We start from the raw sequence: 27,026 nt of genomic DNA, 5'->3' as shown, positions 1-27,026 counted from the left end.
AGAAAACAATAGAATAATATTTGAGGAGGAAGAAGCTATGGAAAGAAGAAGCTATGGAAGCTTTTTAAATAAAATTAAACACTAACCTCTGTGTACCCTACTGTACAGTCCAGAAGCAAGTCTAGACTTCCATGGAAAGTACACTCTATAGAGGCAATTTCAATCCTGCAGCACATTGCGTTGTGGAGAAAGAATTGGCTCAGCTTCAAATCTGACCCTCGTGTTTTCAAAAACAAGGCAGCATCTGCAAACCATTCCTTGGTGCTCCCACATACATCTATCTATCTATCTATCTATCTATCTATCTCTCTGTCTATAGCAACAGAGAAAGACTCAAAGACAGCAACATCTAGGATAGCTCTGGAGACCAAAAATGGCCAAGTCCTTGGAGGAGGTGGCCCCAGAACAAGCCTGCTATATGATGTAGTGGGTATTGCCTCCGCCAATGACCTTGGACTACCTTGGCCCAATAGAGGCAGTGCTTCTTCTCTGCCTTCGTGACCTCTCAAAGGGGAAGAGAAAGGGGGATGGCATGCTCTTTGGGATGGTGAAGACCTGGTCAGGTGGTGTGATGCAGTGTGTAATTGGTCTCCAGCTTTCCAAGGACTCTGGAACTGAATTTACCATATCCTGTATTCATGAGTATATTTCCCCATTTCTTATCTTAATAAATCCCAGATTCCCCTTAAACAGACTCTCGTGGATTTCGCTAACAATATGGACTGGGATAGAGACCTGCAACAGTCAGTACTATCCTCCACACACACCATGCAAAAAAAGAGCTGAGTAGCTGAGCACAGGTTAGAATGTGTGGCTCCAGGCAAGCAGCAGACCACTCTTGCAGAGAGATTTAAGAACAGACACATGCCGGGCGGTGGTGGCGCACGCCTTTAATCCCAGCACTCGGGAGGCAGAGCCAGGCGGATCTCTGTGAGTTCGAGGCCAGCCTGGGCTACCAAGTGAGTTCCAGGAAAGGCGCAAAGCTACACAGAGAAACCCTGTCTCGAAAAACCAAAAAAATAAAAAAAAAAAAAGAACAGACACATGCTATTCTAAATCACTACCTCCTGGGAGGCCCAGAAAACTATTCAGTCTGCTTGGTTTTTATTAGTGTGTGTGTGTGTGTGTGTGTGTGTGTGTGTGTGTGTGTGTGTGTGAGAACACCTCACTATGTAGCCCAGAACTCTCAATGTTCTGCCTCAGCCTTCTGAGTGCTGGGATTATGGCTGTGTGCCACCATTTCTAGCCTCAAAAACCTTTTCTTTGCAGATACAATAGTACAGAGAACCAAGAGAAATCTAGAAACAATTTTTTTTATTTTTCTTAAGATTTGTGTGTGTGTGTGTGTGTGTGTGTGTGTGTGTGTGTGTGTCCCCGCACATATGCACACTCACGGAGGGCAGAGGAGTGAGTGTAATGGAGCCCTTGGAGCTGGAGTTTCAGGTGTTAGGAGCTGGCAGATGTGGAGGGTTAGGATTTGAACTCCAGCACTCTAACAGAGCAGAAAGCACTCTTAACCATTGAGCCACGTCTCCAGCTCTTTTTGGGGCAGTTTCCTTGGTACTACTTCAGGCTGGCCTCAAACTCAGAATTCTTCTGCCTCCACTTTTCAAGCTCTGGGACTGGCACATGCTACCCACACCCACTTTCTAGTGATAACCATAAAAGACGAGCCAGAGCTTTTTACTAAGATCAGCACAGATGTTACACTGGAAAAGGAGTCGGCCACAGAGTTAGGAGTATAACCTGGGGTACAACATTTGCCTGCAATGCTTGAGACACTGGGTTCAAGCTTCGGCAATGAGAAATCAGAACAGGAAAAAGAAAAATGATTGCAACCACAATCATAGCAGCTTAGGAAAGCAGCAGTGGCCAGTTAGAGAAACAGACTGAAGAATGTCCACCAGAAGTTACACTGGCCAGGTGTTCCTACAGGCTATGCTGCCTACACTTCTAACTTCTAAATGATGCTAGGATTACCTCTTGTTTACAAACAATTTCCATTTTGCCATAAATATTTGGAGAAATGGAAATTCTCCGAATGGAAAACGTGACAGTACAGATTGAGTTCATTTATGATCTGTGGAAGCTCATCACGTGATGGGCATTTGGAGAAGCCAAATCAAGTCTTTACTTACCGGTACTGTGACGTCATCATAAAAACTCCAAGCTAAGGCCCATCGCATTGTCCTGCCTTGACAGAACTCCGTGAAGGTGACTTTAGGAACCTGAAACCAATAAACACAGCATCTCATATAAAAGTTTTGTTTGATTTGAGAGAGGGTCTCAGGTAGCTAAGGGTGACCGTGAACTCCTGATCCTCCTGCCTCAACCTACTGAGTACTAGCAATCAAGTGCACGTCACCATGCCCACCTTCAAACTAAAGTCTTTCTAGGAATGTCTCTGGCTGCTAACTCCTATGGTTGTTTTTGTTAGTTAACAACATTATTTAAAAAAAAAAAAAAAAAGGGTATGTATAGCTGATTATCTCTATACAGAATTTTTACCTCTCATAAAATACTAGCATTTATAGGTCTCAAAGGTCAAACAACAAACAGCTAAAACAGTTCTCTAGAGTCACTGTAAAATGGGTTAGGTACTTTTTCTTCATTTCTTTGACAGAGGACTTGGCTACCTGGGCCAAACTGGTCTTCAACTTGGAATCCTCTTGCTTCTACCTCCTGGGAGCTAGAATTACAGATGTGGACCGCCTTAGCAGTGTGGGGTTGAATACAGGGCCTCAAGCATGCCAGACAAGCACTCAGGGCTCCTAAGCCTGTGTTTACTGTTGTTTTGAGACAGGGTCTCACTCTGTAGCCCTGGCTTGCCTGGAACTTGCTATGGAGACCAGGGTGGCCTCAAACTGAAACCACCTGCTTCTGCTTCATGAGTGCAGGGATTAAAGACACGTACCACGTCCAGCCTTTGTTTACTTCTTTAAATACAAGAGCCAACCAAAGTCTGGCCATAAGCAGATGTACAATCCCTTTCATTTATCAGATTTCAATAAAGAAAAAGTAACCAGACGGTGGTGCTGCATGCCTTTATTCCTAGCACTCAGGAGGCAGAGGCATGCAGATCTCTGTGAGATCCAGGCCAGCCTGGTGACAGAGCTAGCTCCAGGATAGCCAGGGCTACACAAAGAAACCCTGTTCTTAAAAAACAAACAAACAAACAAACAACAACAAGTAACTAACCAGTCTGTAGTTTTTAATATCTTTAACAAGAAATACTGGGCTAGAGAGATGGCTCAGCAATTAGGAGCAATTCTTGCTCTTGCAAAAGTCCCAGCTTGGTTCCCAGAACCCACAGGGTAGATTACAACCATCCATAACGCCAGAAGAGAATCTGGCCTCTTCTGACTTTTGTGGGTACACATATACCTGCAGACAAAACATTCATATACATAACATAAATACATGTTCAAAACAGATTTAGCTTTATGGTATAAAGAAGGCTGCCCTACTCAAACTACATTCTAAAGCACACACCTGAATGGCAGTGACAAAGCTTACCCCTTGGATTCTGAGCTCTTCCTTCAGTGGAGACAGGCTGCACTTCTTCCCCAGCATACAGCTATACCACCTTGGGAAAACATCAGACAAATGAAAAGCAGTTGTAAGCATCGTTCATGAGAACAGCAGCAAAAAATACTGAGTTAAGTTACAAGTAACAATAACAAAAATTGTACAAATTAGGTAAATACTGAATCACATAATGGAAAAAAGAAGCCCAAGGCAACCTAAAAAAAATAATCTTGGCTGGCAAATGGCACAGTGAATGAAGGCTTGAGTTCAATAACCAGAGCCCATGGTGGAAAGAGAGCAGCTGCTCTGACTTCCACACACTCACCATGGCCGTGCACACACACAAATAATTAAAAAGACCCTGCCAGGCAGTGGGAGCACAACTTTAATCCCAGCACTCAGGAGGCTGAGGTGGGAAGATTTCTGTGAGGACAGCCTGGGCTACATAATAAGTTCCAGGCCAGCCAAGGGTGCATAGTGAGACCTAGTCATTTAAAAAACAAAAAACAGGTAAGTACGTAAATAAATAAATAATCTGCTTGGTTTTCCAATGCTTAAAATGTACATATCTGGACAGGGACCAAAGAAGATGAGCTCCATCTATCATACACAGAACGAAGGCCACATGGCTGTAGGGCAGACATTAGTCAACGACAAAAAGGCAGGACCTGCAGAGATGGTTTTAGAGCACTTGCTGGTCTGGCAGAGGACCCAGGTTCAGTTTCTGAGCATCCAAATGGTAGCTCATAACCACCCACGAACTCCTATTCCAAGGAATCTGACTCCCTCTTCTGGCCTCCACAGGCCCTGCACAAACATTGTGTACATACACAGAAACAAGAAAAAACTCAAAATAAATCTTTAAAAAAATAACAGAAAGGCATACAAATACCCTCGCACTATATTAAGAAAACACAGAATCCTGCCTGAACTTGTGTTATGAACTGCTCTATGCCAGCCAGGCAGTGGTAGCTCACACCTTTAATCCCAGCACTTGGGAGGCAGAACCAGAAAGATCTCTCTAAGTTCAACTCCAGTCTGGTCTACAGAGTCGAGTTCCAGGACAGCCAGGACTATAGAGAACTTCTCTGAAGGAGTGGAGAAAAAATGAGGTGAACTGGTTGAAGGGTAAAAGTGATGTATATTAGGCTGGAGAGATGGCTCAGTGATTAAGAGCACTGACTCTTCTTCCAGAGGACCTGGGTTCAATTCCCAGCAACCACATGGTGGCACACAGCCACTTGTAATGAGATCTGGTGCCCTCTTCTGGCCTGCAGGGATACATGCAGGCAGAACACTGTATACATAATAAATATTTTTTTTTTTAAAAAAGTGATGAGTATCATTTCTTCTGATTATTCTAAATAGCCTGAAAAAATAAAAACGGATATAGGATTGTGCTTCAGTCAGATTAGCTAGCATGGGAACTGCCTTCTACTGTTGAAAGTGATGAAACTGTCTAAAAGAAAGAAAGAAAGGAATGAAAGGAACTGCAGACAGCAAGTCCTACAGCCGCCAGAATGTAGTGCACTAAGCGTCTTTCCAGTTTCAGTACAGGGAAAGGATCCTCCAACAGCACAAAAATCCTGCTGAGCTGATAGGACTGAGGTGAGGGTTGAGAAGACGAAGCGGGTAGATCTGCAAAGCAAATCAAGGGGAAAAAAACTCAAGAAGAAAGGAAATAATTAAGATTAGATTAAAAAAATCAATAAAAAAGACAAATTATCAGGCTTGAAAGAGGTAACATCATCACAGAACTACAAACATGATAAGGGGCACAGAATGGAGGGAAAGCAAGGGAGAATGGGTAGGAAGAGAGAGAGAGAGAGACTGAGACTTTCTCTCTCTCTCCGTTCAGGCTAGTCTCCAGCTTTCTGTGCAGCCTATGCTGACCTTGAACTTCTGATTTCCCTGCCTCCAGCCCCCACCTCACTCCCAGTATTAGGATTATAAGCATGTACCACCATGCTGGGTCTATTCAGTGCTATGGGCTAGAGATTGAACCCAGAGATTCATGCATGCCAGGCAAGCACTCTACCAATGTACCCACTTTTCTAGTCCCAAGAAAAAATATTTATAAACAACTTTTTTTTTCTTCTGGTTTTTCGAGACAGAGTTTCTCCGTGTAGTTCTGGTGCCTATCCTGGATCTCGCTCTGTAGACCAGGCTGGCCTTGAACTCACAGAGATCTGCCTGGTTCTGCTTCCTGAGTGCTGGGATTAAGGGTATGCACCACCATCGCCTGGCATAAACAGCTCTTACTATACAATCTCACAACTAGTTCAAACAAACTCCTTGAAAGACACAAACTACCATACTTACTCCAGAAGTACAAACTCAAATTGTTCTTGTATTACATCATTAATTAAAGAAAGAATTCAGCCAGGAAGTGGTGGTGGTGCACGCCTTTAATCTCAGCACTAGGGAGGCAGAGGCAGGTGGATGGATATTTATGTTTGAGGCGAACCTCTAGAAAGTGAGTTCCAGAACAGCCAAGGCTACACAGAGAAACCCTGCCTTGAAAAACAAGAAAGGAAGGAAGGAAGGAAGGAAGGAAGGAAGGAAGGAAGGAAGGAAGGAAGGAAGGAAGGAAGGCCAAGTACTTTGTTGTTAAGTACATTTAAAGAAAATGTACAGGCTGGGTATGGTGATGCAAACCTAGAACCCCAGCACTCAGGAAGGGGAGCATCAGAGTCAAGACAGTCTCAAACCCACAGTTGGACTAAATGAGACTGTCTCAAAAAAGGTGGGATGGGGAGTTCTTGCCAAGCATGCACAAAGCCCTGGACAAAAGTGTGCATACCTTTGGGAGGTAGAGGTAGAAGGATCAGAAATTAAAAGTAATCCTTTACTAAACAGTGATTTCAAAGGCTGGCCTGATGCATGAAAACTGTCTCAAAGCAACTACAGGCACCCTACCTTGTTTCTAGCTTCCTATGTTCACATGCCTAACCACTAAATGCTGGCTGCAATCTCAAGAGACACCCTGTGACAACTAATCAAAGTGCAAGTAGAACAAAAAAGAACAAAAGAAGATCTAGTTACCCAAGAGACTTTGAACTCATCACAGAATTTTAATCATGAAAGTAGTACTCTACTCATTACAGCATTGCAAAATTCCTCTGAGAGGCTAAGTTTCAAGAAAAATTATTTTGAAAGAATTTCTGGCCTGTAAGAGCTGCAAGATTAATACAAATGACTCTCCTATACCCTTCACCCAGATTTACCAATTAGCAAGTTCCCCCATGTCTTTGGTTCTACATGTTTCCTAAACTATTTGGGAAGTAGCCATGAAACATTCCTGAATCCTAATATTTCAGCATGCATACTTTACAAACAAGAATCTTCCTTTTAGCTGGGCAGTGGTGGCACATGTCTTTAATCCCAGCCTTCGGGAGGCAGAGGCAAGTAGATCTCTGTGAGTCTAAGGCCAGCCTGGTCTACAGAGCAAGTTCCCAGGACAGCCAAGGCTGTTATACAGAGAAACCCTGCCTGGAGAAACTAAAAAGAACCTTCTTTTTGGTAACAACACTGAACAATTATCGAAATAGGACAAAATGTAACATGCACATGATATTATGATCTGGACTGGAGCATAATCGATATTTACTTTCACAACTACCCGAATTTTCCCTGCATACACACTCCAGTGTGGGGTTGTGCACTTCAGGCATCTGTCATGTCTCCTTAATCTCTTCAATCTGGAACTGTTCCTTGATCGTCTTTTACTTTCATGTCAGGATATGAGTTAGATCTGAGTACCTATTTCTGCTGTGAGGACACAGGTTCTCAGATCAGGAGCTCATGGGGTGGGAGCAGTCCTTCTGGCCTCTCCAAGACGCTCTGAAACTATGCAAATACCCTGTTCTTTGCTGTTTTTCAATGCTTGGGATTAAACCCAGGGTACAAACATGTACACACACACACACACACACACACACACACACACACACACACACACGGTATCACTGAGCTACAGCCCAGCCAATATCTGATTCTTCAAATTTCCCATTGTTGATTTTTCCCACAGATCAATTATTATTATGACAATTGATAAATGATGATCTTTCTAACGACCCTGTTTATGGACTTAGTCATTAGAATTCTACTTTGGAAGGAACAATTTTTACTTGAATTGCCCCCAACTGGGCTTAAACTAGGTCCTATGTCCTAATATATGTCATCTGGGGCAATCATTCTTGCAAAACGAGGTATCATAGCCTTATGTTTATTTGGACCCAGCTCTGCCATCAATTATTTGAAAGATTACCAATTTGCAATTGTCATTATAAAGACTGACCCATGGAAAACGAAACAGTAAGAAATTTGAGGAACTTTGTCTCATTTCAGTAGGGAAAGGTTAGTTAGAAAATTCTTTAAGCCAATTTTTAAATTAAGTTGTAATGCAGAAAAGCAAGTTACAAGCAGAAGCCTGGGGTGAAAATGGCTACGAGCCCAACACCTTACTACCTATAAATAGACTGCTAGAACAAAGGCCTCCAGTCACCAGAGCAGCCGAATGTTCTGCTTCATCTCAAAAATTCATCATTTAAACTGACATAAATTCTAAATTGTCATGGCTAAAAATAAACTTTTACATTTTCCCCCTGCAATCTTATATAGCACAGGGTGGCTACATGGTGCAAACGTGGTCTATTTAGAAACAAAACTGCAGTACAGATCACTTCCACTTCATAGTGGAAGTCTGAAATTAAACTTTTAAGTCAGAAAGTTTCACTTATAAGTGAAACCAAGTTCTACAATTTTACCCTTTAAGTTCCTCTCAACTGCTAACCAAAATCAAGTGGCAATGAACTAAGCTGTTACTGAACATGGCTTGGGCCTTCTGAGTTTCTGTGTGACTTCAGGAGCAAGAAGAAAAAAATAATATTTAAATGTTTAAAAAGATTTCTTTTGCCAGGCGGCAGTGGTGCACAGCTTTAATCCCAGCACTCAGGAGCCAGAAACAGGTGGATCTCTGTGAGTTCGAGGCCAGCCTGGTCTACAGAGCGAGATCCAGGACAGGCTCCAAAACTACACAGAGAAACCTTGTCTTGAGAAACAAACAAACAAACAAAAAAACCCAAACAAAAAAAGATTTCTTTTACATGTACAGGTGTTTTGGTTACATGTATGTATCATGTGCATGCCTGATGCCTTTTGAGGTCAGAAGAGGCCATTGGGGCCCCTGAAATTGGAGTTGTAGATAGTTAGGAGCCACCAGGTGAGTGCTAGGAACTGATCCTAAGTCCTCTAAGAGAGGAACAAGTGCTTTAACCACTAAGCCAGTTCTCCAACCCAAGAAAAAGCAGTTTACATGGATAAAAGCAGCAAATGGTAGGGGATACTTGGAAATTTTTGTTTTTCTTTTCTTTCTTTTCTGGCCTTGAACCCCTGATCCTCTCACCTCTACTTCCCAAATGGTAACATTACAAGGCATGTATGTATTCCACACCTAGCTAAGATACTTGTTTCTAATCTAGAATCTTCATAGCACCTTAGAATCTACCCCTTGTATTTTTTCAAAAGGAGAGATTACAACATGGATGAAGCATGAAAATGTTATGCTAAATGAAATAAGACAATCACAAAAGGACAACTACTGTACGACTTCACATAGATGCGCTACTCAGAGCAGTTAAATTCAAAGACAGAAGACAGTGGCTGGGGCTGCAAGAGAAGTAACAGGGAGCTGCTGCTTAACAGGTACAGCTACAGGTGCAGCTCTGGGAAATCACAAGTTCACAAGCATGGTGGTACAGGACTTTGATCACAGCATTTGAGTGGCAGAGGCAGGTGAATCTCTGTGAGTTTGATTGAGGGCAGCCTGATCTACAGAGTAAGTTCCAGAATATCCACGGCTATGTAGAGAGACCCTGATTCAAAACAAAATGAAAACCAAAAATACTAAGAGGTCTGAAGATTAGCTGCACAACAATGTGAATGTCCTTAATACTACTCAACTGTAGACTTGATGGGACAGTGTTTGAACACACTGGCTGTTCTTCCAGAGAACCAGGGTTCGATTCCCAGGACCCACATGAAGTCTCACAATCATCTGTAACTCTACTCTAAGGGATCCAACATCCTCTTCTATCTTTCTCGGGCCCCACACATTCACATGTTATACATACACACATGTGTAGGCAAAACACCCTATACATTAAAAAAAAAAAAAAAAAAGATTTGCTATATAAGGATGAAATGTAGCTTAGTGTTGGTGTGTGCCTGCCAATGTGAGACCTTGAGTTCACTCTCCCCAACATGCCCTCTTCCCTCAAGAAACCTTGGATAGTAAATTTTATGTTTTTACCACACACAAAAATAAATACAAATAAACACTTTCTCTAGTTCACAAAACTCAACCCTAGGACTGAGAGTGCCAGCCACTATCACATTATCTACCCTATCAACAGCATGTGGCAGGGGGCAGAGTGACACGAGACAAGCCTCTCTGTCTGAGTACCTAACACTGCTTGATGACAGGTGTGTTGTCCAAAATAATTAGCTTTTAAAACAGAACAGCCCTGACCCATCTCTGGAGATGGCTGGCAATCTGTTTCCTTCATTAAATTCCTGACAGCTCAATGTCCTCACATCTGTCACTGTTTAGGAAACTGAGTCCAAGAACCTCAACTGCTTCAAAGACTAGGCAACAAAATGATTCTGGTTCATGGGGCAGATTTGCACCCATCTGTTTTCTAATCAAAAGCCGTATTTGAGTCAGTTTTGTTCCATCCCAGGACCACACTAATGGAAACAATACAATCATTTGGGACTTCCCTCCCTTCATCTGTACAGTCTGTTGGACATTTCTTTTTTTTTTTTTTTAAAGATTTATTTATTATGTATACAGTGTTCTGTCTGCACATATCCCTGCAGGACAGAAGAGGGAGCCAGATCTCATTACAGATGGTTGTGAGCCACCATGTGGTTGCTGGGAATTGAACTCAGGACCTTTGGAAGAACAAGCAGTGCTCTTAACCTCTGAGCCACCTCTCCAGCCCCCTGTTGGACATTTCTTATTTTTCAGTCCCAGTAATTATTTTTCCTTAAAGTGACATAGTTGCTTTAGGATCACACGAGACAAATATTTCTACTTACCTTAATCTTTTTTTAAGTTGTAAACTGTCATGGATTATCCTTTTAACAAATTCTAGTTCACCTCCTTCAGCCATGATTTCTGTGATGCCCCCAGTATTTACCGAACTAGGTGGAGGTCTTCGAGAATTCCGAGAGTTCACACCCTGAGCAACAACAAAAGCCATGGTCTCTGAACGTAATCTAGCTATTACTGTGCTACACTGAAGATTTAAAAGGTCACACAGCCAGCTGGGGCTGTAGTGTGGTGATAAAGCACTTGCCTAGCATGCACAAGGCCCTGGGGATTAAATATAAAAACATTTACCTTTTATATAGCCCAATCTGTTGCTTTTCCTTTATGCTTTGTCTTGATACCATGGCCAGGAAATCTACCCAAAGATTAAATCAATATTTACTTATGTTTTCTTCTAATACTTTTATGGGTTTTTTTTTATATTTAAGTATTTAATCCATCCTTACCTCACTTCATATGAAAAAATTAACTCAAATGAATCAATGGCATAAATTTAAGAGGTAAAACTATAAAACTTCCAAGAAGAAAACATAAAAGTAAATTTTCATTAACTTGGATTAGCCAATGGTTTCTTAGATACAACACTAAAAAGCATAAGAACAACACAAAATAGATAAATTGTATTACATCAAAACTAAAATCAGCTTCACTGTAAAGGATACCATCAAAAATTGAGGACAAACCACAGGGTATGGAAAATGTTTGCAAACACTGTAATTAAAGGGACTTGTTCCAAGATGTGTAAAGGAAACTTAATAGGAAGAAAAGTAACCCAATTTTAAAATGGACAAAGAGGAGGATGGGGCCACCGCTTAATCGCACAGTGCTTGCCCAGTATGTGCAGGGCCCCAGGTTCTAAAGTCATTTTTGTTGCAAAACAAACAAAAATGGGCAAAGAGGACAGGGCTGCTGATCAGCTCAGTGTAGAGAGTTTAGCCAGAGCTGTGAGGGTCTAAATTATAGCCTCCACACTGGAAAGGGGTGGCATTATTCCATGGAAGATGAGCAAAGGAACACTAACCACATGAAAAGATGCTCAGCTCAGCCAGCCATCAGGGAAACTCCACCCCACACCCACTGGGGTGGCATGCCAAAGCTACAGATGTTAAGAAGTGCTGAGGAACTGCAACTGTGGCTGGAACATGAGAAGCTGTCAATGCAGAAAACTGTCTGGCAGGCCAGAGACAACTTACTAACACCTGCCTCAAATTTAAAAAGACAGTAAAACAAGGTATTTAGGGGGCTGGAAAAGTGGGCTCAGCAGGTAAGAGTATCAGCTGCTCTCAGGACTGTGCCATCAAGTCTTCCTAAAGCCCCTATCTGTATTCTTTGAATGTAGAGAAACAACACTTTTAATAAATTTTATTGCAAGGTATGGTTACTTTTCTTCATAAACTTACAATTAAAGCTAAATTTTTAATTATTTTAAGTGTACTTAGCTTTATTTTCTAATCAGGAATGTTAGTGTTTCTAATAAATTTCTGCCCAAATGCCCCCTACTTTGTCAAAAAAAATTGTATTTGAAGATTTATTTTTGAGCTGAGTCTGATGATGCACACCTTTAATCCCAACACTTGAGAGGAAGAAACTTCTATGAGTCCCAGGCCAGCCTATGTGGTGAGACTCTGTCTAAAATAACAATAACAATTTGAAAATTTTTATGTGTATGAGTGTTTGCATGCATGTATGGTACTACTGGTCCCCAAGGAGTCAGAAGGCGTCAGAGTCCCTGGAACTTAACTTAAGTTACAGACAGACTGTGAGCTGCATGTGGGTGCTCAGAGCTGAAGGTCCTCTGGAAGAACAGTAAGTACTCTTAACTGCTGAGCCCTCTCCAGGCCCTGCACTGAATTTGTATGTTTTGTTTTTGTTTTTTGTTTTTTTGAGACAGGGTTTCTCTGTGTAGCTCTGGCTGTCCTGGAACTAGATCTGTAGACCAGGCTGGCCTTGAACTCACAGAGATCCACCTGCCTCTGCCTCCTGAGTGCTGGGATTAAAAGAATGCACCACCACCAAAGCCTGGTTGAATTTTCCAAATGTATTATGTTTTGGTTGTACAGTGCTAAGGTTTTTGTTTTTACCTAGGGCCTATCACATGCTAGGCAAACACTGTACCACTGAGAAATATTCCTAGCCCTCTTTTTTAAATTTTGAAATAGGGTCTCACTAAGTTCCTTCAAATAGGTTTAAACTTACTCCAAATTCAGACTAGTCTGGAACTTGCAATCCTCTTGCCTCAGTCTCCCATGTACTGGGAATTACAGACCTCCACACATCAGCTCATTTTAGCCAAGCTTGTTCAATATCTAAAAGCAAATACCTTTTTTTTCCCACTATTTAGCCATTTATTTACTACCAAATGACAAACAAACAGTAACTTTTTGTCACTAAACTGATAAGCTCAGGCCAACAGAAACTGGAACCTATCTTGGTTCAATTTTAAAAGTTCAAGGTATGGAGGCTTGAGAAATGGCTCAGTGGTTAAGAACACTGGATGCTCTTCCAGAGGACCTGGGTTCCAACCTCAACACCCACATGGTGGCTCACAACCATATGACCCAGGGGCTAGCCTCTGAAGGCAATAGGCACACATGTGATGCACCAACATTCACAAAGGCAAAACACTCATACACATAAAATAAATAATAAACTTACATTTTAAAAATGGTTTTAAGTTCAAGGTTTAGGGAAGAAAGAGCTCTCTCTTTACCCTCTCTCCCCCTAAGTATTACCTAACCACAACCAAAAAAGCCTAAGAAAAGACAGCAGAGAGCCAGGCCAGAGTCAAGGGAAAGGTAGAAACAAAACTTCAGCTTTTACAATACTATGAACGCCTTGATCAAACTGTTCCTGAAGCCTAAATAACTGGACTTCTCAACTACATAAATTAGCTTTTTAAACTATGAAGTCCATCTGTACTGAGTTCATAAATATCTCAAACCAAACAGCATTCTGAATTATACCTACTCTAAAGAAAAACTGCTTTTGCTTGTATCTTTGCAAATGAGGTAAAATTACTAAGTGTCCAATGACTTTAAAGGAGCTTTACCTGGGCTTCCAATTGGTTAGCAAAAAAGGGAGGGTTGCACATGCAGAAGTCATAGATTATCTCAGACTCTTCTTTAAGAGCATCCATTAGAAGTGTCTTCTGTGGCACTTTTACCACTAGGGCAGAAAAAAGGAACGGTTAGTTACTATTTATTTTGTAATGGCTTTAAAATAAGTGCACAAAATACACAACTTAGGAGGAAAATGAAGACGAGCATGTGTATATAAATTCCTTCAAACCACTCCCAGTAAAAGGCAAAACTGCACAAACAGAGAATTAAGTAGACGCATTAACCATATCAATGTTCCCCTTCACAATATGTGTTAACACTACTAGGAAAAATGTTATTTCTTTTATAAAGAGGCATACTAGAATCTGTTTAATGAAACAAAATGTTTTTTCCCCTGGAACTCCCCCTCCTAAGAATTCTCACTTTTCTGTAATAATGTAATTTATGTTCATTTTGCTAAAAACTAATTATAATTAAAAAATTAATAATAAGGAGCTAGAGAGTGAGTAAAAACACTCATTTTGCCGGGTGGTGGTGGCAGCACACGCCTGTAATCCCAGCACTCGGGAGGCAGAGGCAGGCGTATCTCTGTGAGTTCAAGGCCAGCCTGGTCTACAGATCTAGTCCAGGACAGGCTCCAAAGCTACAGAGAAACCCTGTCTCAAAAAAACACAAAAAAAAGCCGGGCGGTGGTGGCACACGCCTTTAATCCCAGCACTCGGGAGGCAGAGCCAGGCGGATCTCTGTGAGTTCGAGGCCAGCCTGGGCTATCAAGTGAGTTCCAGGATAGGCGCAAAGCTACACAGAGAAACCCTGTCTCGAAGGAAAAAAAAAAAAAAAAAAAAACACCACTCATTCTCATTTTACTTCCAGGACCCATGTTTCGTTCCTGCACCCACATGGTAGCTCATAATCACCTCGAACTCTAGTTCCAAAGGAGTCAACACCTTCTTCTCCTATCAGAAGGCACCAGGTATGCATGTGGTGCACAGACATGTATGTAGGCAAAACATTTATTCACATAAAATAACTCTCCAAAAAAAAAAATCTAAAACTATGTCAATATAGAACGGTCATATAATGTAAATGATAACTAGGTGGAGTTGGCCTACTTCTAGCAAATATCTACATACTAAAATTAAGATAATTTAACAGGGAATCATGGCCAAGCCTATAATCTGAGCACATGGGAGGTAGAAGCAGGATAGAGAAATCAAACATAGCCTGGATTACATATTGTAACTCTTTTTTTTTGAGACAGTCTAACTATGTAGACCAGGTTGGCTTCAAACTCACAGATTTGCTTACCTCTGCCTCCCTAGTGCTGGGATTAAAGGAGCGCACCACCACCACCCAGCTAACCCTATGTATTTTTAAAATAAAGTATACTTTAATAAAGAATAGAATAGTGCTCCCCACATCAGTCAGTAGAGTGCCTGCCACACAAACATAAGGACTTGAGCTAGATCCTTAACACCTACATAAAAGCTGGGCATGGCAGCACACTCTGTAACCTCAACAATGAGGAGACAGAAATACAGGATCCCTGGGGCTTTCTGGCCAGGCAGCCTAGCTGAACCACTGAGCTCTAGGTTCAGTAAAAGACCCTGTCTCAAAAAATATGGTGAAGGAGCTAGACAAATGGCTTAATGGTTAAGAGCATTCACTGCTCTTCCACAGAAGCTGGTTTCTATTCCGATCACCCACATGGTAGCTAATAACCACCAGTAACTTCAGTCCCAAGGGAATCTGACACTTTCTAGCCTCCGAAGGCATTGCACAGATGTGGTGCTAAGCAGGGACATAGGCAGAGTCAACACTCAAACACATAAAATATTTTTAAAATTTTTTAAATGAGTCAGGTGGTGGTGGCGCACACCGTTAGTCCCAGCACCCTGGAGGCAGAGGCAGGAGGAACTCTATGAGTTCAAGGCCAGCCTGGTCTACAGAGCAAGTTCCAGGACAGGCTCCAAAGCTACACAGAGAAAAAACCCTGTCTCGAATAAATAAATAAATAAATAAATTAATTAATTAATTAATTAATTAATAGGTTTTAAGTGATAAAGTAGAAAGTGATTGAAGAAAACCCTGATGTAGACTTTGGGAGGCTTCCAAAGGCACATGCACATATATACCTGCTCACACAGAAAAAAATAGTGACTAAGTTACTTCATAAATAACTGTTTTTTGGAGGAAGGAGAAACTGCAGCTGGGATGTAAAGTAAGTAAGTACGTAAATGAATGAATAAATGAATGCATGCCTTCTTTTTATAATTCATGGTAGCTATGGTCTATGAAATCGCCATGAACACTGAACTAGCAAATACAAACTCCTTTAGGAAGTACAGTGCTAGTACAGTTTCTGAAAGCCTGAGATACATAACCTCATCAACACTTTGTTTTGACTTAAAGATAATTCATTTAATATGCACTGCTGGTCAGGTGTAGTGGCACGAGCCTTTAATCCTAGCAATCAGGAGCCAGATGAAGGTAGATCTCTATGAGTCTGAAACTAGCCTGGTCTACAAAGAGATTCCAGTCCGGGCTATCTAGTGAAACCCTGTCTCAAAAAAGGAGTGTGGGGCAGGGGTGATTGGGAACTTTAAGAAAGAGCTCAGTAGTTAAGACACTGGATGCTTTTCCAGAACTAGGGTCCCACTTCCTGCATCCACATGGTGGTGTACTGTTCGTAACTCCAGTTTCAGGACATCTGACTCCATCTTCTGGCTTCCTTGGGCACTAGGCACACATGTGGTGCAGAGACATACATGCAGGTTAAATACCCATATATATTGCTGACTCACTATAACTCATCTAAGTGAAATGTATTTTCTCTATGGCACATAGAAACACAAGACACTTTAGCACTGTTTAGGGGTTATTTGAAATGGCAAAGTCCCTAAGAAGTACATAAAAATGTACTCAATGAGGCCAGGCAGTGGTGGCGCACGCCTTTAATCCCAGCACTCGGGAGGCAGAGACAGGAGGATCTCTGTAAGTTAGAGGCCAGCCTGGTCTACAGAGTGACATACAGAACAGGCACCAAAGCTACATGGAGAAACCTGTCTCAAAAAAAAAAAAGAGAGAGAGAGAGAGAGAGAGAGAGCGAGCGCGCACTCAAGAAATGTAACCCTAGAAAGCAAAAGCAATCCCTGTTGACAACGAAAACACCATGAGGGCAGACTACAAGCCTGTTAACCTCAGCCAGAAGCACAAACAGGGGAACTCACCCATCCTACAGTAGAAAGATGGGCCCACTCCTGCAAACAATTCTCTAACCTCTACACACGTGCTCTTTCAGCTGTGTACCCACCCTCCCTAACATGCAAATAGACTGATGAAAGGAGAAACTAAAACAAACAAACAAAACAAAAAGACTTTCAACAAAGGCTATTAACAAACTGATTCTAAACTTCAGGTAGAGCTCATGGCTGCAGTCCCTACTCAGAGGACTGAGGCAGGAATAGACAGAAAAGGAAACTATCTTTCAATAGCATACTGGCTATACACTGTTACAGCATAGTTCAAAATCATTAAATTTTTATCTGCTTTTGTAGTACTACATACAGGTTGAAGCTCACAAATAAGAGGCAAGTACTGTACCATGAACTACAACCCCAGCCCTTTGGATATTTTTTATTTTGGGACAGATTCTCACTAAGTATACAAACTGGTCTTGAACTTGCTTTGTAGATCAGATGAACTTTAAATATTAGATCCTCATACCTCAGTCTCCCGAGTAGTTAAGATAACCTGTACTACCAGGCCTACTTTAAATTTATAGTGCAAGTACTCCTCCTGATGTTCATTTTCCAGTAACCAAAGAGACCAGGACTCTCCCTAGCTGCTATGAGCAAAAGAACTTAGTCAGCACCAAACATCCTGAACAGTGTTCCACAGATGCATTTAGAAAACTATACAACTATCATAAGTAGTTGCCTCAGCAGAGCCACAGGCAGAACTGTTTAAAACAGTTATATTAGACTTACACTGTGTTATCACTAGCCTTGAGGAAATCTAGATTAGAGCTTCTTAGAATTTTAGCACTCACAATCCCCTTTGCCTGAGATTTCTTGTTTTGTTTTGTTGGTTTTTCAAGACAGGATTTCTCTGTGTAACAGCCCCGGCTATCCTGGAACTCCTCTGTAGATCAGGCTAGCCTTGAACTCAGAGATCCACCTGCCTCTGCCTGCAGAGTGTTGGGATCAAAGACATGAGCCATGACCGTCCAGCTCGGTTTTTTTGTTTTTTGTTTTGTTGTTGTTGTTGTTTTCAAGACAGGATTTCTCTGTATAGCACTAGCTGTCCTGGAACTTGCTCTGTAGACCAGGCTGGCCTCAAACTCAGAGATCTGCCTGCATCTGCCTCCCCAGTACTGGGATTAAAGGCATGGGCCACCATTGCCCAGAATCTGAGAAAGTTTTATGTGATTCCAGGTGTACAGGTCTATAATACAGATATATAATTGGCCTGATAGTCCAGGTCTATAATCCCAAAATTTCAGGTCACCCTCAGCTACACAGTGAGTTTAAAGCCAGACTGGAATACAGATACACTGTCTCAAAAAAAAAAAAAAAAAAAAAAAAAAAATTAAAGTGGGAGTGGAAGAGTAGCTCAGTCTGTAGAGTGATTACTTAGCACACACAAAACCCGTATCAATCCCCTGCACCACATATAGGTATAGACACCTATAATCCCAGCATTTGGAAGATCAGCCAAGTACAAGGTCATTCTCAGCTACACAAGAGTTCAAGGCCAACCCTACACTAAAGCCTCTGTCCAAAACTCACAGGTACAAAAATCTAACATTTTCTGATAAATCATAAAGGAGCATAAAGCAACTATTTGGCATAAATATAACTTTTTCATTCATTGACGTTGAAAGGAAATTTTCAGTAGAAATGGATATGCTATGCTTATTTATTTTCACATAAACATCTTGGATATGTAAAAATATATTCAAAAAAAATCTTCAAGGTTTTTTGGAGGTAACCAATATTTTGATCTTATAACTATCAATCTGAGAGTGCTACTTTGCAAAAGTACATAGCATAAAATGGGAAAACATCCCAGAAACTCTTGGAAATTCTGTTCTTACTCCACACTAAAATTCATTTGAACAACTTTCTAAGGAATTTAAGTCAGCAACTCAATCAGCATTTTTTGTTGTTTTGTTTTTTGTTTTTAACTACTACTGCTGCTGCTGCTACTATTAGAGACAAGGTCTCACCATGTACTTTTTACTATTACTACTACTACTATTAGAGACAAGGTCTCACTGTGTAGTTACTACTACTACCACTATTACTGCTAGTACTAGTACTAGTACCACTACTACTGGAAACAAGCTCTCACTGTGTAATTCTGGCTGTCCTGGAACTCACAGAGATCTACCTATCTGCCTCGGAACTGCCAGGATTAAAAATGTGCACCACCACACCTGGCTTTTGTTGCTATTGTTGTTACACATTTATTATTCTCTTTGTATGTATGTTTACCTGAATGAGTTTATGTACATCTTGCCTATGCAGATGCCTGCAGAAGCCAGAAGACATCCAATTTTCTGGAACTTGAGTTACAGGCAGTTATAACTGATGTCAGTGCTGGCAACTGAACTAGGAGCGTCTGCTAGTGCAGTAAGGTCTCACCACCTCTCTAGGCCACAAACACCAATTACAAAAAAAAAATTATAAAGTGTGTGTGAGTGTGTGTGTGTGTGTGTGTGTGCGCGCACGCTCAAGAATATGAAATTCAGAGGACCACTGTTGCAGAATATTTAACTATGCAAAGATGTGTTACATTTGTTTATGTTGTGGAACATTTGTTTAAATATGTAAAAATGTGTTGCATTTGTTTAATGATGTAAAGATGTATTGCTGTTTTACCTTGCCTGCCTAAGGCACCTGATGGTCTAATAAAAAGCTAAACAGCCAATAGCGAGGAAGCAGGTATAGGCAGAACTTCTGGGAGGAGAGTAAGTAGAAGGAATTTCGGCTCCAAAGAGAAAGAAAAAGAAACGCAAGGGAGACACCAGGAGTCAGCCAGATGCGGAGGAAGAAGGAAAGCAGGTTATACAGATTGACAGAAAGGTAAAAGACCCTTTTACCTTTCAAAACATAGATGAAAGAAACAGGTTAAATTAAGTTAAAAGAGCTAGTGGGACAAGCCTAAGCTAAGACCAAGCATTTATAATTAATAATAAGTCTCCCTGTCTTTATCTGGGAGGCTGAAGGCCCAAAGAAAATACTGACTATTGACAACTTACTGGATTCAGTTCTCTCCTTCTACCATGTGGGTTCTGGTAATTGAACTCAGGTCATCATGCTTGGCAACAAGCACTTTTCTTTATCCACTGACCCATCTTGCTGGCTCCCAAATATTCTAATATAATATGATCCAAAATTATATTAAATTGATACTTATATCCTGGAGAATAACAATAGAGAAACTCCTAGTTTTTCTTTTCCGTAGTTACAGCATTATTTCCATAAATACTCAAAAAAAAAGAAAGAAAATCAACCACCACTGCAAGTCCTAACGCAACGGTCTCAAATCTGAACCAACTATTTCATGTAGTGGTTTGGTGTTGCCACAGCATGATGGCTTTCACAGTGTAAAGTGCACGTTCTGTGTTCAGAACCAAGGCTACAGTGAAGTCCTATCATGCAACATGGATAGGTGCTTCCAGAAACATCTCAGATTTATGCACTGAATCCTGAATTCTCTGGTTACTGGGTATTCAAAAACCTTTTAAACAACTTCTGTTTTCAACTCCTCCAACATTCAGTTACACTATCCCATGTGAGGTCATGACCCACAGTTTTGAAGCCTTGATCTAGGTGATCTTGTGACCATTTCCATGTAGGAAAAAGGGGAAGCACTTCCTCTAATGGGGCTGTGATGGTATGACAGTGCTAAAAAGCCCCATAGTTATGACTGGTCCTTTGCTGGCTATATATGCAGGCTGCTCAGGCTCGCTTGGTGAGTCAGGTGGGAAATCCTCTCCTGTGCTACCTTAGTGGTATTTCAAAAAGACCCCTCAAGTGGTCTTTTCTTGCCAACTTTCAGTAGTATGGGCTGAACTGGTAATGTAAAGAAGGCAGCAGCAGAGACAGCAGAGCAGGAAACATCAGTTGGCAAAGTCAAAAGGCAAGCCAGCAGCCAAAGCAGAAAGAGGGACAGAAGCAGAAAGAGAACCAAAGAGGGCAGAGGTAAGACTAGAAAAGGAAAAAAGGCTCTAAGAAGTCAGCCAGAGAAGAGCAGTTCAAGCCCTGGTCTGGAAGAATTTCAGAGAAGTGTCAAGTCTTGTAGGCTGTTAGACCGCTGGGCTATGTATGAGTTGTCACACTGGCTGGTGAGGATGGATTAAAGACTCCTAAGAGCCAACTGAGGAACACAGGCTTTCACCTACAGCCTGCACAGGACACTGGAGGACAAACCTGCTGCTGCTCCTGCCAGATGACTGCTACCTCTCACTACTGCCAAACTTAAGATGGAAACAAAAGCTGCCCAACACCATCCCGAGAAGACTTCCTTGTCTACTCATGACCTCTACCTAGGTAGAGCAAAAGGATGCAGCCAGTTGATTTAGCCAGGAAGATCCCAAGTCTCAAGCCAATCTATACTACATGGTGTAGATAAGAGAGAAAAGCTGCACGAAGAGAAATGTTTGAAAAGCCTGGAAGGTGAACCTGGGGATATAGCTCAATGGCAAAGTGCTTGCCTAGTATATATAAAGCTCTGGGTTCAATCCCCAGAATGTTCCTCTCATCCTCCTATCCCAATTAACTCAAAACACATCACAGACCTAAAAAGAATAAAATTCCTAGAAAATAACACAGGAAAACACAACCTTAGCCAAGTGGTGACTTTAGAGATAAGACACCAAGGCATGGTCCATGAAGAAAAGCACTGGATTTCACATTAAGACATTTTGCTCTGGAAAACACTTGGTCAAGAGAATGAAAAGCCGGGGCAGAAGAGATGGCTCAATGGTTAAGAGCACTGATTATTCTTCTAGAGGACCCAGGTTCAATTCCCAGCACCCACATGGCAGCTCACAACTGTCTGTAACTCCAAGATCTGCCACTCTCACACAGACAGACATGCATGCAGGCAAAACACCAATGTATGCCGGGCGTTGGTGGCGTACGCCTTTAATCCCAGCACTTGGGAGGCAGAGCCAGGCAGATCTCTGTGAGTTCGAGGCCAGCCTGGTCTACAAAGCAAGATCCAGGAAGGGTGCAAAGCTACACAGAGAAACCCTGTCTCGAAAAACCAAAAAATAAATAAATAAAAACACCAATGTACATAAAATAAAAGTAATTTATTAAAAGAGAGAGAGAGAGAGAGAGAGAGAGAGAGAGAGAGAGAGAGAATGAAAAGCCACAGGCTGCAAGAAAACATTTTCAAAGAACATATCTTGCGAGCTGTAATGGCATAAGCCTTTAATTTCAGCACTCAGGCAGAAGCAGGTGGATCTCTGTGAGTTTGAGGCCAGCCTGGTCTACAGAGTGAGTTCTAGGACAGCAAGAGCTATATATAGTAAGACTAAGTCTCAGAAGGAAAAAAAAAAAAAAGTTAAAATACAATTTTTAAAAAAATGCACTAAAAAACAGTACAAAGACCTTAACAAACACTTCATCATAAAAGATATATAGATGGGGCAGAAGAAATGGCTCAGTTGTAAAAACCACTGGTTACTCTTACAGAGTATCTGGGTTCAGCTCCCAGCACCCATATGGCAGCTCCCAATCACCTCCAACTCCACTTTCATGAGATCTGACACCCTCTTCTGGCCTCCACGGGCACCAGACACACAGAGCGGTGTACAGACATAAACACCTATACACATGGAATAATAAAATAAAAAAATTTGGCCGGGCGGTGGTGGCGCACACCTTTAATCCCAGCCAGGCAGATCTCTGTGAGTTCGAGGCCAGCCTGGGCTACCAAGTGAGTTCCAGGAGAGGCACAAAGCTACACAGAGAAACTCTGTCTCAAAAAACAAAAAACAAAAAAAAATTTAAAGGCTAGGAATACAGTTCAAGTGTTCAGTGTTTGTCCAGTACCCAAGAGGCCCATAATTCAAGAAAAATAAATGTTTTAAATTACAGACTTAGGGTTTTATATTTTTTGTTTCTTTTGTTTTGTTTAAACATTTAGTACGTGTACACACAACCTGCAGAAGTCGGTCATTCTCTCCTTCACCATGTGGGTTCTAGGGTCAAGGGACTGAGCTCAGGTTGTTAGGTTTGGTGACAAGCACCTTACCAGCTGAGACATCATGTGGCACTCTTGGGCTCTCTCTTGTGCTCTGTGTGTGTGTGTGTGTGTGTGTGTGTGTGTGTGTGTGTATACACCCATGCAAGTGTGCATGAACATACCAACAACCAGAGGACAACTTCTAGGAATCACTTTTCTCTTTGCACCATGGATTCCGGGATCAAATTTAGGCCACCAAAACTGCACAGCAAGCACGTTTACCTACTGAGCCATCTTTCCAGCCCTAAACTATAAACGTTAGATGATAATGATGTGTTAATAAAAGTACAGTGACTATAACCAATGAAACCACTATGGTCCTGGTTATCAATAATGGAAGAAGTTGATTACACATGGGGGCAGGGATGTGCATTCAATCTTGCTGTGAAGAGTTCTATAAAATGAAGTATATTAGCCAGGAGGTGGTGGCAATCGCCTTTAGTTCCAGCATTCAGGAGGCAGAGGCTAGTAGATCTCTGCAATGTCAAAGCCAGCCTGATCTACAGAGCAACTTCCAGGACAGCCATGGCTACACAGAGAAACCCTGTCTCAAAAACAAGCCCCCGCCCCCAAAGGTATATTAAAATACATACCAAAACCACATAAGAATATACAGTAAAATAATAATGATGATGATGATGATTTAATAGCCATGCATAGTAGCACATGCTTTAACATTTGTTTTAAATTTTATCTGTAAGAGTGCTTTGTTTAGCCAGGCAGTGGTGGTGCATGCTTTTAATTCCAGCACTTGGGAGGCAGAGGCAGGTGAATCTCTGTGAGTTCCAGGCCAGCCTGGACTACAGAGTGAGTTCCAGGACAGGCACCAAAACTACACAGAGAAACCCTGTCTGGAAAAAAACCAAACAAAACAAAAAACAAACAAAAAAAAGAGTGCTTGGTTCGTATGTATATATATGTACACCATGTGCATGCCTGTTGTCCTCAGAAGCCAGAGGCATAAGATACCCAGGAATTAAGAGATACAGACAGTTATGAACTACCACGAGAGTGCTGGAAACAGTAAGCACTCTCAACCCAAGCCATCTATCTCTCCAGCCTCAACATAGCAAATGCTTTTTTGTTCTGTTTATTTTTCAAGACAAGGTTTCTCTGCGTAGCCCTGGCTGTCTTGCAACTCGATGTGTAGACCAGGCTGATCTGGAACTCAGAGATCTACCTGCCTCCGCCTTCTGAATGTTGGGATTAAAGATGTGAGCCGGGGCTGGAGAGATGGCTCAGCGGTTAAGAGCACTGGCTGTTCTTCCAGAGGTTCTGAGTTCAATTCCCAGCAACCACATGGTGGCTCACAACCATCTGTAATGAGATCTGGTGCCCTCTTCTGGCCTGAAGGGACACATGCAGGCAAAACACTGTATATGTAATAAATAAATAAATCTTTAAAGATGTGAGCCACCATTGCCCGGCATCAACATAGCTTTTTTTTTTTTTTTTTTTTTTTTTTTGGTTTTTCGAGACAGGGTTTCTCTGTGTAGCTTTGCGCCTTTCCTGGAACTCACTTGGTAGCCCAGGCTGGCCTCGAACTCACAGAGATCCGCCTGCCTCTGCCTCCCAGTGCTGGGATTAAAGGCATGCGCCACCACCGCCCGGCGTAACATAGCAAATTTTTAAGAATTACCTACTGGAAAAAAAAAAATCTACTTAACTAAATTAGAAGGTGTGATATTTTGAATGAGAATGGCCCTCCCCCTCCCCACAGGAATTAGGAGGTGTGGCCTTGTAAGACGAAGGTGGGTCACTGACGGTGGGCTCTGAGGTTTCAAAAGACTTATATCAACCACTGCAGTCGTTTCTCAAGATTCACTCCAGCACCATGCCTGCCTGCCTGTCATCATGCTGGCCACCATTATGGTCATGAACTCTAACCTTCTGAAACTGTACATCCCAAATAAACTCTTCCATAGGTCATCATGTCATCACAGCAATAGAACAGTAACAAAACACAGGCCAAATTCACAAGTATAGAAATAATAGGTATCAACTATAATACTACAGTCCTTCTGAGTTAATTCTGGCATCAAAACCAATTACAATATACCAGATTATTTAAAGTTTAAAGGCTATACATTTAAGCAAAAGATAAGAAGTCAGGCATGGTGATACTCATCTTTAATCCCAGCACTCAGGAGGCAGAGGCAGGAGGATCTCTGAGTTCAAAGTCAACCTGATCTACAAAGTGGGTTCCAGGGCAGCCAGAGCTACAGAGAAACCCTGTCTCATGACAAACAAAAAACCCATAGAAGATAATAATAAGACATTTTAAATTAGAGAAGTTTTAATAAACAAAGCTTGAGGGGCTATTTATTCACAAGAACCAACCTTTAATAAGATCAGATAGGTTATTCTGTTCCACATTTTTCTTTGCGTAATTGAAGCACATATCATCCACTTCTGTTGCCAGGAAATACCAGCCATTTAAGGTTGCTCCAAGTAAGGGATAGATGCAGGATGCCCCGGTACCTAGTAAATAAAAATCCAGCACATTCCACATATGAGTGCAGAAGGTGAGAACAATAAAATCCTTTTTCTTCTTAGGAATTCTTTCAGGTCTCTACAGTAGAACTCACAAACAAGGCTATTCTGTGCTACTGGGCTTGCTCCTCATTTCACTCACGAGTCTGACCCCCAAGTACAAACTTCCTGCCCTACTCTTCTATGCTGTGTGTAAAATGAAGTACAGACAACTGGAGGCCCAGGAAAGCACAGCTTATTAACCTAAAGTGGCCAAAATACCTTATTTTATAAAATTTGCTTATAAAAGTCTTTATGTCCCATACAAAACAATTTCCTCAATGCAATGCTACTTATTAAAACACCATAGTAGTATCTTAAAACAAATCAATAAGCTGGGCATAGCGTCACACACCTGTAATTCCAACACATAAGCTGCAGAGGCAAGAAGACTGTGAATCTGAGACCCTGCCTCAACGAAAAGAGAGGAAAACTAAGAAAATATGCAGATAAACACAGTTTATTCTTGAAAAGCAGAAGTGAGTGTGCATGTGTGTGTGTGTGTGTGTGTGTGTGTGTGTGTGTGTGTGTGATTTCCATGGCATCAAATGGCCCAACTCCCTGTGGTCTGTGGTTGTGTACAATGTCAGTCATTGACTAGCCCTAGCACAGGTTCAAGAGACATATAATGAGAAACCAGTGCTTAATGGGGGGGAGGGGGAATATCAGCTTCAACAGCCAATATTTGTTCCTAAATTTACATAAAGAGCCCCTACCCTGGACTGGTCTACTTTCCCCTCCAAATGCTGCCTTTACAACCACTAACAAATCTTGACCAATTAGATCCCAATGAGTATATCCAAGGGAAGGAAAGCTAGGGTTTCTCCTGAGGGCTACAGCCTGGACCCACTCCAGGGCTGCTTTCCCCTGACCACAAACCGATTCTATTGTAGCTCTGCAGGTTCTGAAGGTGCGCCTAACCCAGAAGCCCACTCACCCAATCATCCTCATGACCTATTCTCAACAGGCTGGGAAACAGAGACCAAAATTAATGGTTGCAATCCTTAACCTCTTTGCAGCCAGTTATTGTCTCTTGGCCCTGATGCTGTTAGGCAAATACCTCCTTGGGGATTTGGGAGGTAGAAAGGGATGAGGATACCCAGCTCCTCAAGAGTCAATTGTTTAGGCCTGGGCATTATGGAGAGCTAGAGTCATTTAGAATGTTTTCACTTCTCAAGAAAAAAAAAAAAAAAATGGGACCTTCTTTTTAATTTTGTATCAAAGGGGGAAAAGTAAAATGCAAGTAAAAGAACTATCCCCTTACCCTCCTAAGATTATTCTCTAATCCTCAAGACCAAGAAACTTGCATCCTGACATTCTGATATCCTCAGAAAACCAAACAAGATTTTAAGTGGGTAATAATCTTTATAACAATAAATAAAAATGGAAAGCATAGTCACAGAATTAGAGCAAACTGATGGAGTCTTGGGGAAGAATTTATATAGAACCCTAATTAGAAAGAATATGATTTCAGCAAGCATTGCCCCTTGCGAAGAGCTAAAATCCATTAACCTCATGTATCCCCA

At 41.6% G+C, this 27,026-nt stretch overlaps 1 protein-coding gene across 3 annotated transcripts in view; it reads right to left on the bottom strand.

Moving 5' to 3' along the window:
• Positions 1-27,026, bottom strand: part of Mettl16 (methyltransferase 16, RNA N6-adenosine) — a 49,345-nt gene that overhangs the window by 6,645 nt on the left and 15,674 nt on the right. For all 3 annotated transcript variants that reach the window (XM_059271175.1, XM_059271174.1, XM_059271177.1), the window contains exons 4-8: positions 25,309-25,449; positions 13,695-13,810; positions 10,633-10,775; positions 3,517-3,586; positions 2,139-2,228 (exon numbers count right to left, since the gene is read on the bottom strand). In XM_059271175.1, the coding sequence (XP_059127158.1) occupies positions 2,139-2,228; positions 3,517-3,586; positions 10,633-10,775; positions 13,695-13,810; positions 25,309-25,449 (560 nt within the window). The remainder of the gene's footprint in view (positions 1-2,138; positions 2,229-3,516; positions 3,587-10,632; positions 10,776-13,694; positions 13,811-25,308; positions 25,450-27,026) is intronic.

Source organism: Peromyscus eremicus, chromosome 8a (assembly GCF_949786415.1).
Source record: "Peromyscus eremicus chromosome 8a, PerEre_H2_v1, whole genome shotgun sequence".
Classification (NCBI taxonomy): Eukaryota; Metazoa; Chordata; class Mammalia; order Rodentia; family Cricetidae; genus Peromyscus; species Peromyscus eremicus.
Note: the sequence above shows the minus strand (reverse complement) of the source record. Positions and strands in the feature narration are given on the sequence as shown.